This window comes from Heteronotia binoei, chromosome 5 (genome assembly GCF_032191835.1).
Source record: "Heteronotia binoei isolate CCM8104 ecotype False Entrance Well chromosome 5, APGP_CSIRO_Hbin_v1, whole genome shotgun sequence".
NCBI lineage: Eukaryota > Metazoa > Chordata > Lepidosauria > Squamata > Gekkonidae > Heteronotia > Heteronotia binoei.
In genome coordinates this window covers 167,412,638-167,428,686 of record NC_083227.1, presented here as the reverse complement: position 1 = coordinate 167,428,686, position 16,049 = coordinate 167,412,638, and the positions used below count along the sequence as shown (strand labels likewise).

The 16,049-nt window shown below is 46.5% G+C and overlaps 1 protein-coding gene across 1 annotated transcript in view; it reads left to right on the top strand.

Annotated features, from left to right (window-relative positions):
- CACNA1A (calcium voltage-gated channel subunit alpha1 A) overlaps positions 1-15,730 on the top strand; it is a 599,049-nt gene extending 583,319 nt beyond the window's left edge. The window contains exons 47-49 of the mRNA XM_060240686.1: positions 2,908-3,100; positions 5,109-5,356; positions 15,608-15,730. Coding sequence (XP_060096669.1) covers positions 2,908-3,100; positions 5,109-5,356; positions 15,608-15,610 — 444 coding nt within the window. The 3' untranslated portion in view covers positions 15,611-15,730. The remainder of the gene's footprint in view (positions 1-2,907; positions 3,101-5,108; positions 5,357-15,607) is intronic.
- The last annotated feature ends 319 nt before the right edge of the window (positions 15,731-16,049 follow it).

Genomic DNA, 16,049 nt, shown 5'->3' with positions numbered 1-16,049 from the left:
TGTTGCTAGGTCCCGGCGCTCCAGGAAAGGGGCTAACTGCCTTGCCCGCTTCAGGTGAAAAAATGCCGACTTGGCAGTGGCAGCTACCTGGGCCTCCATCGATAGTGAAGGCTCCAGTAGAACTCCCAGGCTCCTGACCTGGTGCACCGCTTTCAGCAGCACACCATCAAAAACCAGGAGAGGTATTTCCCTTCCCAGAGTACCGCGGCCCACGCAAAGGACCTCTGTCTTCGTTGGGTTCAGCTTCAACGCACTCAGCCTAAGCCAGGTTGCCACGGCCTGCAGTGCCCGGTCCAAATTCCCTGGGACGCAGTCAGGCCGGCCATCCATTAGCAGATAGAGCTGGGTGTCATCTGCATATTGATGACAGCCCAGCCCAAACCTCCGGGCAATCTGGGCAAGGGGGCGCATGTAGATGTTAAATAACATCGGAGAGAGAACCGCTCCCTGAGGCACCCCACAATCTAGTGTGTGCCTCTGGGAGAGCTCACCCCCGATTGCCACCCTTTGTCCCCGTCCTTTGAGGAAGGAGGAAAGCCATTGTAAGGCCAGCCCCCTAACCCCTATGTCGGCGAGTCGGCGGGTCAGTAGCTGATGGTCGACCATGTCAAACGCAGCCGACAGATCCAACAGCATCAGCACCGCCACGCCGCCTCGATCCAGCTGCCAGTGGAGGTCATCCGCCAAGGTGACCAGCACCGTCTCCGTCCCATGGCCCGGGCGAAAGCCGGACTGGCAAGGGTCTAGGACGGAAGCGTCATCCAGAAACCTCTGCAGTTGCAACGCCACTGCCCTCTCAATAATTTTACCCAAAAACGGTAAATTAGAGACCAGGCGGTAATTTGCCAATTCGGCCGGGTCTGCTGTACATTTTTTCAAGAGGGGACGGACCAAAGCCTCTTTCAGAGGTTATGGAAAACGCCCCTCTAAGAGGGATCTTTTTATTATGTCCCGTAAAGGACATCTAAGCTCCCTCTGGCATAAATAACACCGGCGGGGGTCAAGTAACAGGGGGAGGGGTGGTTAGAAAGTAATATATGGGATAGATAAAAATAAGTTATTAATGATGCAAGAAATAGATATACCATATGTTACTAAATAAAATTGTTTTAAACAACAAAAACCTCATACTCCACTCAATGCTCCTACTGTCCTTATGTGGCTGAAAGTCACTAAATAACATTCAGTCCAGTGTTAAAAGTAGGCAGTCCAATGGAGAACCGGTCCGCTTTGCAAGCCATTTCAAATCTCAGATCCTTCTTCCAGGAACCATTCTTATATGTGTTGTGCAATTTCCCAGGTCCAGTAGTGCCAAAGAATTCCTACATTTCTCTAATTAGCACGCGTAATAGTGGGAACGCCATAGTAAGTACTATCCTTATCAGCAATGGAGGGACGCCTGCATTGCTGATAAGGATAGTACTTACTATGGCATTTCCGCTATTATGCGTGCTAATTAGAGAAATGTAGGAATTCTTTGGCACTACCGGACCTGGGAAATTGTACAACACATATAAGAATGGTCCCTGGAAGAAGGATCTGAGATCCAAAACGGCTTGCAAAGCAGACCGGTTCTCCGTTGGACCGCCTACTTTTAACACTGGACTGAATGTTATTTAGTGGCTTTCAGCCACATAACAGTAGGAGCATTGAGTAACGTATGAGGTTTTAACTTGGTGATATGTACTGATATTATTCGTTTTGTATTTTGATTCTTATTATTCGCAACAAGTTAAAATTGCATTTTACATGGAGAGTTTTTTCTTTTTGTTGTGGCTTAGTCTCTCCTCTGTGGTCCCGTTTACATTGTGGCTCTCTTTGGCCAGCCTTATGCCGCCCCAAGCCAGCCATCTGTTGTGAGCCCTTGAATCTTACATGTATTTATAGAATAGCTAATGGCAAATGATGTGAGAAAGCTTCTTTCAATTCAAGGTATCCTTATAAAAGTTAACGTTTTATCCTCCATGTTGATCTCATTTTAGGGCAAGGATGATATGTCAACTATGCTTAGCATTGCCAAGTCTGACTGAGGAAATATCTGAGGATTTTGGGGGTGGAGTCAGGAGACTTTAGGAGTGGAGCCAGGATTAAGATTGTGACAAGCACAACTGAACTCCAAAGGAAGTTCTGGACATCACATTTAAAGGGACCATACTCCTTTTAAATGCTTCCCCTTCATTGGAAATAATGGAGGCTCATAGAATCTGACCCACCTGGTCTGGTATTTTTTAAATGTGGTTGAGGGGTGGGACATTGAGGAGAGACACCAAATGCTATGTTGAAAATGTAGTGCCTCTACCTCAAAACACACACACACACACACACCAAGCCCCAGATACCCATAGATCAATTCTCCATTATACCCTATGGGAACCAATCTCCATAACAGAGTGCCCAGCAGAGATTCAGCACCTCTCCCTGCTTTCTGATAACCCAGAAATGGGGGGAGGGCCTCCAAACCAGGAGATCCCCTGCCCCCAGCTGGGGATTGGCAACCCTAAATCTATGTTGTAATCCATACATTTGTTCTTGAATGGATCGGGGGGGAAAAGAAAGGTGGCTTGGTAGTATGCAGGCAGAAAAAGATGTTCATAATCTGTAGACAGTCCTTCCCAACCTCCCAGACAACTCTTCCTAGTTTCTTTGGTGAATGGATTTATATAGAAAGTAATATATGGATGTGTATAATTTCTGAGCTGTATGTATAGAAGTATGGATTTGAAATGAATAGATACTTTGATGGGTGGATGAATAACTGTTCTTTGAACTGTATTTGATTGAAGAGTTGCTTAGATGGCCATTCCTATAATGACATACTCATAGTCCATGTCCTTCCAAATCTATGGGGGTTTGCCTTCTCATAAGGTGCCTTTTATGTTATTGTTCTGGGTTTCTGTTCCTTTCCAGACAATCACAGATGCAAGCCCCATGAAACGCTCTGCCTCCATGTTGGGCCACTCGCGCTCCAAAGGCATGCGCTTGGATGACTATTCTTTGGAGAGGGTAATCCCAGAAGAGAGCCAGCGGCATCACCGGCGGCGGGAGCGAGGCCATCGGACGTCAGAGCGCTCACTCAGCCGATATACAGATGTGGACACAGGTCAGATTGTGCAACCCCCTTGAGTAAAGCTGCAGGCCTTTCATCGACCGCTTTGAAGCAGTTGCAATCTTAGATGTTCGTGTTACTCAGCAAGTAATATAGAGACTGGTACCCAGTCATTGTTAAAAGGACCTGAACCTTTAACAATAACTATGAGGCAGTGTACATATTCCAGCAGATTGTATATGCAGTGCAAGAAAGCCAGTTTGGTGTAGTGGTTAAGTGCGCGAACTCTTATCTGGGAGAACCGGGTTTGATTCCCCACTCCTCCACTTGCACCTGCTGCAATGGCCTTGGGTCAGCCATAGCTCTGGCAGAGGTTGTCCTTGAAAGGGCAGCTGCTGTGAGAGCCCTCTCCAGCCCCACCCACCTCACAGGGTGTCTGTTGTGGGGGAGGAAGGTAAAGGAGATTGTGAGCCGCTCTGAGACTCTTTGGAGTGGAGGGCGGGATAGAAATCCAATATCTTCATCTACCTCACAGGGTGTCTGTTGTGGGGGAGGAAGGGAAAGGAGATTGTGAGCCGCTCTGAGACTCTTCAGAGTGGAGGGCGGGATATAAATACAATATCTTCATCTACCTCACAGAGTGTCTGTTGTGGGGGGAGGAAGGTAAAGGAGATTGTGAGCCGCTCTGAGACTCTTCGGAGTGGAGGGTGGGATATAAATCCAATATCTTCATCTACCTCACAGAGTGTCTGTTGTGGGGGAGGAAGGGAAAGGAGATTGTGAGCTGCTCTGAGACTCTTCGGAGTGGAGGGCGGGATATAAATCCAATATCTTCTTCTACCTCACAGGGTGTCTGTTGTGGGGGAGGAAGATAAAGGAGATTGTGAGCCATTCTGAGACTCAGATTCAGAGTGGAGGGCAGGATATAAATCCAATATCTTCATCTACCTCACAGGGTGTCTGTTGTGGGGGGGGGGGGAGGTAAAGGAGATTGTGAGCCGCTCTGAGACTCTTCGGAGTGGAGGGCGGGATATAAATCCAATATCTTCATCTACCTCACAGGGTGTCTGTTGTGGGGGGGGGGAGGTAAAGGAGATTGTGAACCGCTCTGAGACTCTTCGGAGTGGAGGGCGGGATGTAAATCCAGTATCTTCTTCTACCTCACAGGGTGTCTGTTGTGGGGGAGGAAGATAAAGGAGATTGTGAGCCATTCTGAGACTCAGATTCAGAGTGGAGGGCAGGATATAAATCCAATATCTTTTTCTTCTCTTTTCTCACATAGTTTATTAAGGCTAATGGTTTTCAGAAATGAAACTCAGCTAATAAAATCTAGGGCATTTGACCTCCAGTAGTCAGTAGCTCCCTTAAAGTTTCAGGACTAGCAGAGTGACTAATGTAAGGGAAATAGAAGCTTTTCCATCTCGGAAATGATTATTGGAATGCAGATAATTGCATGACATCTGCCAAGGGAAACTGTTGCATTATAATATTGAGGTCCTCTTGCTGTATCTTCCAGAGGTCTCTCATGTGGCAGTGTGTAAGATTAGTTGAATGACACAAGGTATGCCTCAGGGACCTTCATGCCCTTTTTCATCACGACCATTTCTCCCCCAGCCTATAGCTCACAGACGACATGTTGCTCAGAAGCTCCTTTGGATAATTTAGTCAGCTGGGTCCACTTTGTATTGAGTACTCACTGGAAACTAATCCTGATCATTTGCAAAGGAACTTCTGAGTGGTTGCTTAAGCCTTTTAGGAGACTTGGTGACAAGAACATCTAAACAGTTACATGCTTTACAGTGCCAGCCTTAGTAGAGTTACATCCTTCTAAGCCCCCTAAAGTATTGAGCTTAGAAAGGTATAACTCTGCTTAGAATGGCAATGGTTGACATCAGAAGCCAAATAAAACATTGCCTGTTATATTTCCTTGAGGTTACCTTGTTGCTCTCGTTGCTTACAGTCCAGTGATAGAAGGAAAATATTAACAGGCTGCGTTGATGTGTACAAAACATTTGTTACAAAAGCATTCAGTTTAACCTGCCATCTTCTTTCTCACTGCTAGGTCTGGGCACAGACCTCAGTATGACCACACAGTCAGGTGACCTACCTCCCAAAGAAAGAGACCAGGAACGAGGGAGGCCGAAAGACCGGAAACATCACCACCACCATCACCACCATCATCACCACCAAACGTCTTCTGACAAGGAGCGGTACTCACAAGAGAGGCACGAATACAGCCGGCCTCGCTCTAGAGATCGACGTTGGTCCCGCTCACCCAGTGAGGGCAGAGACCACATGCCTCATAGGCAGGTGGGTGTGGCTTTCCATTCCATGCTGTAACCCTAGGGCTACATGTATTTCAAGAGCTAAGAAGATCTCTGCTCCTAGGGATTAAGCACCCAGTCATCAGTTTCTAGCCCTAAGTTATGGGAGTAGTGACCATTTTTGGCCTAAGCAAAACTTATAGGTGCTATAAATGTGGTAGTTGTGTATACAGGATGTGTTTAAGGGGAAGTTCACATTGCTAATATGTTGTAGTTAGAATATAGGATGAGCATGCTTTGACTGATGTGGGTGTGTTTTCTGTTAGTTTTCTACTGAGACTCCAATTATCTCTTTCCACGGTAGGCACAGTAGTTTAAACCCCATGTGCATACATACGCAGTTAGAAAAATTTTTTGTCCCTAAGGGCATAACTTTACATTTACTTCATCAAATATAAGTTGTATTCTGTTGCCCATTCACCCTCTTCTGAGAGTTCTTCTTTGAGCTCTTCACCGTCTGCTTGGAATTTCTCCATTCTGAATAGTTTGGAGTCATTAGCAAATTTCACTACCTTACTGCTCAACCTTGTCTCTGTCTAGCTTTTTATTTTAGTGACTTAGCTGCTAACTATGTGCATTATATTCAAAACAGCTAACAATAAAATAATATCAGTAAAATGATAAAATAGGGCTTTTTGAACCTAATGAGTAAAACGGAGTAAAGCAACAAGGAAAAAACTGCAAGAAACTAATGCTATAAAACATAAAACAGCATTTTAAAAGCAACAAAAAGCAGATAAAATGGCAGTATAAAACAGCTTCTCCCTATTTAGTTTTTTCCATAACAACACATGAGTACTAACAGAAAGGCTCAGCAAATCATCTTTTTCATAAGGCGCCTAAAAGATAGCAGGCCAGACACTAGAATTTCTGTGAGAAATACATTCCACAGTTAGGGTTGCCAAGTCCAGTTCAAGAAATATCTGGGGACTTTGGGGGTGGAGCCAGGAGACGTTAGGGGTGGAGCCAGGAGCAAGGGTGTGACAAGCATAATTGAACTCCAAAAGCAGATCTGTCCATCACATTTAAAGGGACTGCACACCTTTTAAATGCCTTCCCTTCATTGGAAATAATGGATAGGGGCGCCTTCTTTGGGGGCTCATAGAATTGGACCCAATAAATTAAAAAGAATTATCACTATTAAAATCAGCTTTAAAACAAAAAATGCATATTCTTATTGTTATGCATATTTTAATGCATATTGTTGTATTAGCAGTTTGGTCCCTGGGTAGCCTTATTGTTAGTTTACAGTGAGATCTGAACACAGTTTGTCCGCTCCCCACCCCCACCTTCAGTGGAATTGCTACACTTTTTGCCTCATTTTTTACCTGCCCTGACTCTTTTGTTCAACTAACATTTACTAAGCTGTTACAAACATGCCAAGAATAAATGGAAGCAGCTGTGGCTTGAGATGCAAATGATGCCTTTCCTGTGAAGCTGAAAACAGCTTCTCTCTTGTGAAGACAGAACGCTCATCTGTGCACTATAGGAGTGGCTTTCATCTAATCATTAAAGAGGCCTTCTGCTAATGCTGCTGAGGTGTACCTTGCATCAGCTAACAGACCAAGGAGGCAAAAGAGACAGTTATAAGGTGATAACAGACCAGCACTTTGGGCTCTGCCACCCATCCCCATCCTGCCAAAGTGGTAGCAAATTTTTGAGCCGCATGGCAGTCGCCTCATCAGCGTCTGGATGTGGAAGTGAGCGAGCAAGGTGCCTTGGCAGTATGAACCCGCCAAGTCGCTTCCAGTTCCCGCCCCCCCCCCCCCCCCGCAAAAAAAAATTGCGCAGAGCACTTGAACACGAGTGCTTGACTCGGAGGAGTCAAAAAGAGCGGTCCAGCTTCTGAGGCACCTCCCCATCTGATCGTGCCAAGCCACCTCACAGATGGGATGGGGCCACCTCATGCGAGAAGCTGTGAGGGGTTCAAGATGGTTCTTTTTGAACTGACCCGATTTGGGATGCCTCCAATCTGTCCCCAAATGCCTGTCTGTTTTCAGCCATAATGTCACATATAGCTAACAGCAGTGCAGCTAAAATTATGATTCACCGTCAAAGCTAGGAATCAGAGGAAGCTTTACCTGTTGGTTCTTTCTGAAATAAACCACTGTGAAAGTATCTTTTGTGAGAAGCTTTCTTTTTTACAACTGTAGCAAGAAAGTGGAGTTTAAATCAGTTTCCCCACCTTGTGTTGCACCTGTTTTTCCTGGGACATAACCCAGGAAATAAACTGAGTATGTTCAAAATTAAGTAGCATTAGTTAGTTGGGGGAAATCAAAATAGCACATTCTATGAGTTTTTACAGCCTGCATTGTGGTCTCCACGGACAGGCAAAACGCAGCAAATTGGGAGCAGCAAAGGAGATTTTAAAACGGATCTCTGAATAAGCTAACAGGAACTGTTGAGCAGTGAAATAGGTTGTCTAGAAGAGCTGTGGTAGCTTTTCCTCTGAAAAATACAGCCTAAGAATATTCACTCAGCAATAGTTGTGCAAATTGAAGAACTGCAGGTGGCCGAGCTAAGTGATTACAAAACTCCCTTCTAGCCTTGTGATTTCAGACTTCTCACTGTGCTCCATTTCCTGCACTTAGCAGCACATCCCTTTTTATTTGTAGCTCCTAGATGGCTTGCCATCCCTCAGGATAGTGCTGATGTGGGATATTGCATTTTCTGAGCACAACTACACAATAGTAGCTAGGAAAAGGTGGCACTCCTCAAGACAATGCATTCAGCACCTGACTGCAGCGCAGAATGCAGTTATACAAATATTGAAGGGCTATAGTCTGTGACGTAAATTAAGGAACAATGGCATAACTCCTTCCCTGTGCGGAATAATTTGCTGTGGCCTTTTTAATCTTTTCCTCCTCCCACAGCTGCTCAGAGGCTGGCCATCAGCCAGTCATGGTCAGGAAATGGAGTGTACATATACTGCGAAGGTTTCCTAAAAACACTGCTCAAGCCTGTTATGCCACTTTTGAACTCTTTGCCTTTTTTTAGTTATAGTTTGCATACTTGGCTGTTGAACTCCTACAATTTTAAAGTAGTAAAGGACACAAATCTCTCACACCACTAATGTGTGGATCAGCTATTGAACAGTTGTTGAAATGGTACTTGTGGAAGTATCTTGGAGTTGTTTTTAATGCATGATGCACACATTTTGAGTGGGCCAATGGAAAAACCGTATGAGGTGGAATGCCATCTGTTTTGCAAGAGGATCCAATGGGCTGAAAGGGAGGCCAGAAAACATAGCAGCACAGCTCCTCAGAGGAGGTCATAGGGCATACATAAGCTAGAAATTCATGTCAGTTTAAGTACCATGGCTCCCCAACTTAGTTTGGTAAGAGCACTACCAGTTGTTAAGAGATTGCTTGTACCCCTCACAAAACTACATTTCCCAGGGACCTCAGTGGAGAAAAGTTGAAAATCAAACCAATCTGTCATATATACCCATATGAACTACTGTGTGTATTGATGAGATTTATAAATGTATGGCTATGGATGTTTCCCACTACTTTTCTGCCATATTGTGACTACATAAAAAGGTTTGATTTCCAGTAAATGGTGCAGAGAAAATATCTAGTACATTTTGCTTCAAGTGATTCCCTCCTTTACCTCATCTCAGCAGATGTTAATCCAAAGAGAACCCATTTAACCATCCTTCTTATAAAACCTTTGTAGCAGACAGCTCATAGCAGCTTACCTGCCTACTGGCCTCAAGTTATTGGCTGGTTCATATGCAGAGAGGAACCAGTAAACCCCAAGTCTTTCAATCATATTTACAATCACCTCAAAATATCACAAAAGGAAGCCATGATACTGAGAATTAGTGGCTGGAGAAAGGCTGCTTGGATATAACAAACTATTTTTTTTTCTCTGCTTTTCCTAAAGGGAAGAACAGCAGGAGTTATTAAAGTACCTATGTTGAAGAGGTGAATGGAAAATTCTATCACTGGAAATACCACAGGAGGCACAGTCTTTCTCACAACAAAATAAGCTGGCCCATGGAGTCTAGCAAGGCCATCTTTTTCGCAGGGGTCAATCTAGACTCATCCTATTGCTATTATTGTACTGCCTATGTTCCAAGCCATTGCTTTGGAACAAGAACAGGGCCAGGATTTCCAATCAGAGTAATTCTTTTGGATCCACCATACATTGATAAAATCAACAATGCCATCACTATATCACTGGCCCACATACTATACATGCAAAGGGGCATGGAGAACTAGGCATGCCTAAGTTAAAATGAGATGCTTCTGCCAGATCAAGCAGACATATTTGCGCTGTAGTAGAAAACCCAAACGTGAAGTCATGCTTGCCAGCCTTTCAAGTGAGCGTGTCCCTTTAGTAATCAATCTAATGCTCTGGTGGGATGTTGAACAATCATAAAGCTGAGCTCCCAAGGCGGTTGGCACGTGCCATGATAATTTGGGAGCTCCACTGCAGTTTTGTTGAGAGATGCTTAGAGATGAGTCTGCAGTGACTTGTTGACAAATGCTCTTTTTTAAGGTCATTTATTTGGTTTGTTTCAATTTAGCCTCACCCACCCCCAAATCTCAAGCAAATTCTTTTTTTTTTTTGGTTCTCATTTGTTTCCATTGGAAAATCTGGACACTTTACTCAGGGTCTCCTGGCCAATCTGCTTTAATTTACATGTTTATTTCTGTATCCATTGTGCTTGGCCCTGCTGTCACGGCGAGGGGAGGGCGCAGGTAAGATGGATGGTGAGCAAAGAACAAAAAACAGACTTATTCAGCAGATGGCCCCTGCCCAGCTCGCTGGCCTCTTTTTCCAGTGTCTGTGGTGTGACCCCTTTGTTGTTACGCTGGTGGCACTGAACTTTCTTGGGGTTTGTGAATCTGGAAAGTTTGGAATGAAGCTGCACCTAAACAGACACACATGCTTACAAGCTGTACACATCGCATCCAAGTGGGGTGGGGGAAAAGACATCACACAGTTGCATGCATATGACAAACATACACTGGACACAGGGCATGTGGAGAGGAAGAGTTACAATTTCCAGCAAGATATACTCCTTGGAATTCTCTCAAGACTTTCACAGTAAGGCTCCTTGTACTCTGAACTATAGTCATTGTTCTGTAGCGATCACAAGACCATTATCTTTGAAAGTATTGCATCATTGTCCTTTTATTGGTATGTAATCTCAACAGCGGTTGATTGGCTTGCCTCCGTTCTGTGCAATGTGGTCCTTCCTTATCTTCTTTAGATACACTCCAAGTCTCTTAGTTTCCAAGTCAGCCTGGATTCTTCTCAAGTTTCGTTCAACAGCTGTATGGTAACTTGTGCTTCACTATTGCATAGAGGGGCAAACTGATTTATGTAGCTAATTCAGCATCTATGTCTAATTCTTATGGACCCTGGTTAATGGGTTCCTCTTATCACAGTTCAGTGGCAGAGCATCTGCTTGGCATACAGAAGGTCCCAGGTTCAATCCCTGCCATCTTGTTAAGGACCAGGCAGTAGGTGATTTGAAAGACCTCTGCCTGAGACCCTGGAGCACCACTGCGTGTCTGAGTGGACAATACTGACGTTGGTGGTCCAGTGGTCTGATTTAGTACACGGCAGCTTCATGTGTTCATGTTCCTTGCTTTTGGTAAACTAGAATTCTGCACTACTTGGGTTCTGGCTGTATTACTAGAATTTCTCTTAAATAAGATTCCTCAATTCCAAATTAAATTTGACGTAGTCCTGCGATGCTGTCACTGATGGGCAACTTCTCATCACTCTCCATCTTCTGAGGCATGGATGCTGACTTGACCAGCATAGACTCCCTCTACCAGCAGCTTATGGAGCCATACCCCAATTCTTGCTCTCACAGACAGGCTGGTAATTCGTCAGAATCTAGTGGATGGTTCTCTGTGGCACTTGTTGCATTATTCCTCAGGATAGCGTGTTCAGGGTTTGCTCGCCAGCATTTCAGATGCATAAAGCTGAATCACATTTGCTTTCCCACCAACAACTGGATTCTCTCAAGCTTTTCTTCTAAAACTGTCTTTCCCCAATAAATTGAAAACTCACAAAGACAAACACTAAGAATGGGGGGGGGGGGTCTATTCCCCTTCTCTGACAGATTGAAGACAGAACTGAGCTAGCCCAGTTAGCCAACTTTTCCAACAGCTGGTCTGTTTAAAGAAGCCTACTGATAATCTTGTACATAGTATTATAAAATGCTGCTGTTTGAACTGAATAAAAGCCAAGACTCCGTAGAAGTAGGGATCATTCCATAGAAGCAACTGTACTGGGAGTTTGATCCCAGGAGACAAACTACATCAAAAAGGTGATTGACAGGCCCATGAACATCTCTGCCATGCTTCTCCTCAAAATGTGCAGCTTATATTTCAACCCAGCAGGGCAGCTGTTGACTTAAGGTGACCAACTTGGCCTTCTGAATGATTTCTCAAAGGTTATTTTTATCCTAGTACACATCACTTTTATCACCAAGCAAAATGTATTGCCTGCTTTTTTTACCAGAGAGGTACCAGATCCATTCCCAATGCAGCAAAGGAAAGAAGTAACTGTGACTGAATGGACGATCTTTGTTTCTTCACTTCGCTGGCTCAGCCGGTAGTAAAAATTTTATTAGGCACTTTTCACAGCAATCTGGTGAAGCTGCACTATTCAGTCACAAAACAGCCATTTTTAAAAAGTCACACAAATTATTTACTTAAGTGCATCTGAAGGTGACTAATAATTTTACTAACTGCAAAATATGAGAGATTACACAGTATCATGGTCACGTAATTAAAGACAAAAAGACCGTTTCAAATATTGTTGACTCGCACTAGAAAAGGCCACAACTATCTTGCCAGTGTTCTTGCCAATGTTTCCTCCGCTGTAGAGGAAAATTCTATTTTGTGAGCTACTGCATCAATTAGTTTGCTCTGGGGCCATTTTTCCTGAGTTACGACAAATATGTGTGAGCCACAAGCTAAAAAACTGAGCTAGCTCACACTAACTCAGCTGAGAGGGAACACTGCTTGCCATTAGAGTAAAAATGTTGCCCTCCCAATTTATCCATTATTATTCGCTCTGGACAATGAAAAAGCTGGTGTTTCATAAGTACTATAACTGTTGAGGGATCTGAACACCATCTTGGGCCTGTGACTGCCATTCAGGCCCACAGCGGGGGCGGGGGGCAGGCCGCTCTATTAAACTTCTTCCCTATGTAGGGTCCCTCCATTGGAGGGCCTCCAGGACTCGCAGAAAAGGGTGGGAGACTGTGCCACCTTTGTCCTCCTCCTCTCCTTTGCCCCATTTCAAGCTCCTGCTCAGAGAAAACTTGATGACCTGAGCGCCACAGCCAAGGGAAGGTGCTTGCTGCCTGCGCCAAGGAAGCGCCCCCGAGGGCAATGCGGGCATGCTGTCCCGCAAAGGCGAGCCCTCTCCGGGCTGTCCCTCTGGCTGCAGCACCAGCAGGGCCTTTCGCTTGCAGCGCCCCTTCCTCTGGTCGCTAGGTTCTGCCTCCACACCGGGCAGAGCACAGAGTCCAGGGGGAGCACAGCATCTTCAGCCTCGGCGGAGCACACTGTACAAGTGTCAGGGCCCTCCCCCAATGGAGGGTGGGGGCACGGCCCTGGCTGCTGCTGCCACCGCCGGGCTGGGAGGCAGAGGCGAGAGTCCATAGCGGCAAGAAGGAGCAGCAGGGGAGCCGGCTGGAGGTGGGTGGCCACAGTGGCTCCTATTAACGTCGGAGTGTTTCTTGTGATGGCCCCTCTTCCTCTTCCCCTTTGGCGGCATTTTGCGCCCTCTCACCTGAACTTTTATCCCTTGGGCTCCTCCATCCAAGATTTTCTGGCTACAGGCCTGCTGCCTATTCCCACTGATTCTCAGAACACAGGTTAGTAGGTGCATATCTAACGCAACAGATTGTGATCTTGACCTTAATTGTTTTCTTGTATGAAAACCATCCCCTGACAATGCCAGCCTCATCGCTAAGTGCCTCCTCCATTCCTGCTTGTCCCTGAACACCTAAAAGACTCCCAACCAAGATAAAGCAGGTTAATGTTCCTGGCCGTTATCTTAATCACCTCTCTGGACTGCAGTCACAATATGGAAGATACATTTTTAATCTTACTCGGTGGATGCTCATGTTTTCTGTGGCACAAAGCCAACATTTCCTGACTTGTTTTAAATGGGTTTTGTGCTTAAGTTTATAAGTGACTGTACAATCTACCGTGCCTAGAAATGTGTTTTTATTTTCTCTTCTGCATTTTCTTTTGCATGAACAGCACTCTCATGGAACAAGTAACATAGGATGGGCACAATGACAAAAGTAGTTTAAGATGAAAAGTTAAGAGTAGCCATAGGCAGGCAGAGATCAGATGGTGGATGTGTCAGCAGTACGATGTCTAGAAGTTAATGGGAAAAGGTCTCCACTGATTTAGTGACCCCAGTCTTGTAGGCTGACAGTGCAGACCTAAGCAGAATCACACCATTTGGAACCAGTAAATTTAGAAGGATGTAACTGTGAAGGAGTGCACTGTTAGTACTTACTTTTCTGCTTCCCACTGAGTATTTTAATTTTCTTCCAATATACCGTGAAGGCTAGACAAAGCACCGCTCTAATGTATTGTGACCCCTCTATAAACTTGGGCAAGGAAAGCACGTTAACTGTCTTGGGGATCAACGGAGAAATTGTTAAGAGTCATGTAGGGTGAGGTGTGCCAACTGAGAGGTTGCCTCAGACCCCTCTGGAATGTACTCTCAGTTGGTGCAGGGCTCGCCAGGTGAGAAACAGTGTATGTTTCCAACCTCTCCAGTGCCAAATGAATTAAGAATGCATTCAAAGTACCCTGTACTGTTGGGAAGATCGGGTCAGTGCAAACAGCATTAATCTAAACTGGCTCAGCATCACAGAAGGGAAGATTTAAAATGGCAACTGTGACTCCTACTTCACATGCCTGGGCCCGGCCAATAGCTGACTGAGTGCTGGAGCCAGCCATCGAAAGGTTTCACTCTCCACTAGAAAGACGAGTGACAGACCCACACTGCCAGCTTGGCATTTATTTAGCAACAATATGCTGCACAGATGGTGAGCTGTGAATACTCTTTGCTGTTAGCATGTTTGTAAGCCATCCCAACAAGGCAGGCATCTTTTGTCAAGGGTTCGGCTCTGTTCCAAACTTCTCCAGACCCCTTGTTCTCCCTCCTTCCCTTGCTAGATTTCCACCCCCCCACCCTTCGCCACTCCCTGAATTCTACCCTTATCCGTCCCAACCGACATCCTTTTGTCTATTTAAAGCTCCAAATCTCTTTTCTAATCCCCCCCCCATCCCTTTGATAACACGCAGTAGGGACCCACGCTTTGCAAACCCTCCTCCTCGCCCTGCCTTTCTCCTTCGACCTTCAGCTCCCCTTTGAAACTACAAACGACGCGCCCCCCCCCCCCGTTCCTTTTCTTTTGCTTTCTTTTGGGGGGGGGGGGGAAGTGTGCCAGTAACTCTTGGAAGCTTTTTTTTTTTTGCTACTTTCTGAACCCTGAAACTTACCAAAACCAACCTCCATTTCCAAAACCAACCTCCATCTTTTGTCAAGGGTTCGGCTCTGTTCCAAACTTCTCCAGACCCCTTGTTCTCCCTCCTTCCCTTGCTAGATTTCCACCCCCCCACCCTTCGCCACTCCCTGAATTCTACCCTTATCCGTCCCAACCGACATCCTTTTGTCTATTTCAAGCTCCAAATCTCTTTTCTAACCCCCCCATCCCTTTGATAACACGCAGTAGGGACCCACGCTTTGCAAACCCTCCTCCTCGCCCTGCCTTTCTCCTTCGACCTTCAGCTCCCCTTTGAAACTGCAAACGACGCCCCCCGTTCCTTTTCTTTTGCTTTCTTTTGGGGGGGGGGGGGAAGTGTGCCAGTAATTCTTGGAAGCTTTTTTTTTTTTTTGCTACTTTCTGAACCCTGAAACTTACCAAAACCAACCTCCATTTCTCATTTCTCTCTTTTTTTTTTTTGCTTTCGTTTTGTGTTCCCCCCCCGCCCTCCTCTGTGGTCCGCCTCGCCCTCCTCTGTGGTCCGCCTCGCCCTCCTCTCCCTCCGACTCCGTCTACCCCGGTGTGGCTGTCGTCGCTTCCCCTTCTTCCCCTCCATTCGGTTGTTCGGCCTTCCTTTTGGGACCCCCCGTCCCCGTCCCCCCCTTCCCCTCCCGTCTCTCCTCGGCCGATCCCCCCTCGTCGATTTTCCCTTTTGATTCCCTTTGTTTCGATTTTCGTGTAGGGCAGTAGTTCCGTCAGCGGCAGCCCGGTCCTCTCCACGTCCGGCACCAGCACCCCGAGGCGAGGCCGCCGCCAGCTCCCGCAGACCCCTTCGACGCCCCGGCCGCACGTCTCCTACTCCCCGGTGGTGCGCAAGGCGGTCAACAGCGGCGCCCCTCCCGCGCAGGCCCTGCACGCCAGCCGACTGTCCAGCCCGGCGCCCGGACGCTACCCGGCGCTGCCCGCCGAGCGCCGCAGCAGGTCTCCGGCCCTGGAGCGCCACACCGTGCCGCCGAGGAACGACTCGCCGCGCGCCCACCGCCACGCCAGCAGCCGCTGGTCGGCGCCGCACGTCTCCGAGCCGCCCCCGGGAGCCCGCCACGGCGCCGCCTACTACCGCAGCCCGGACCACGCCGCGGACGGAGCGCGCCCCTACGAGCCCGCGCAGGACTTCCCGTGCAGAACTTCC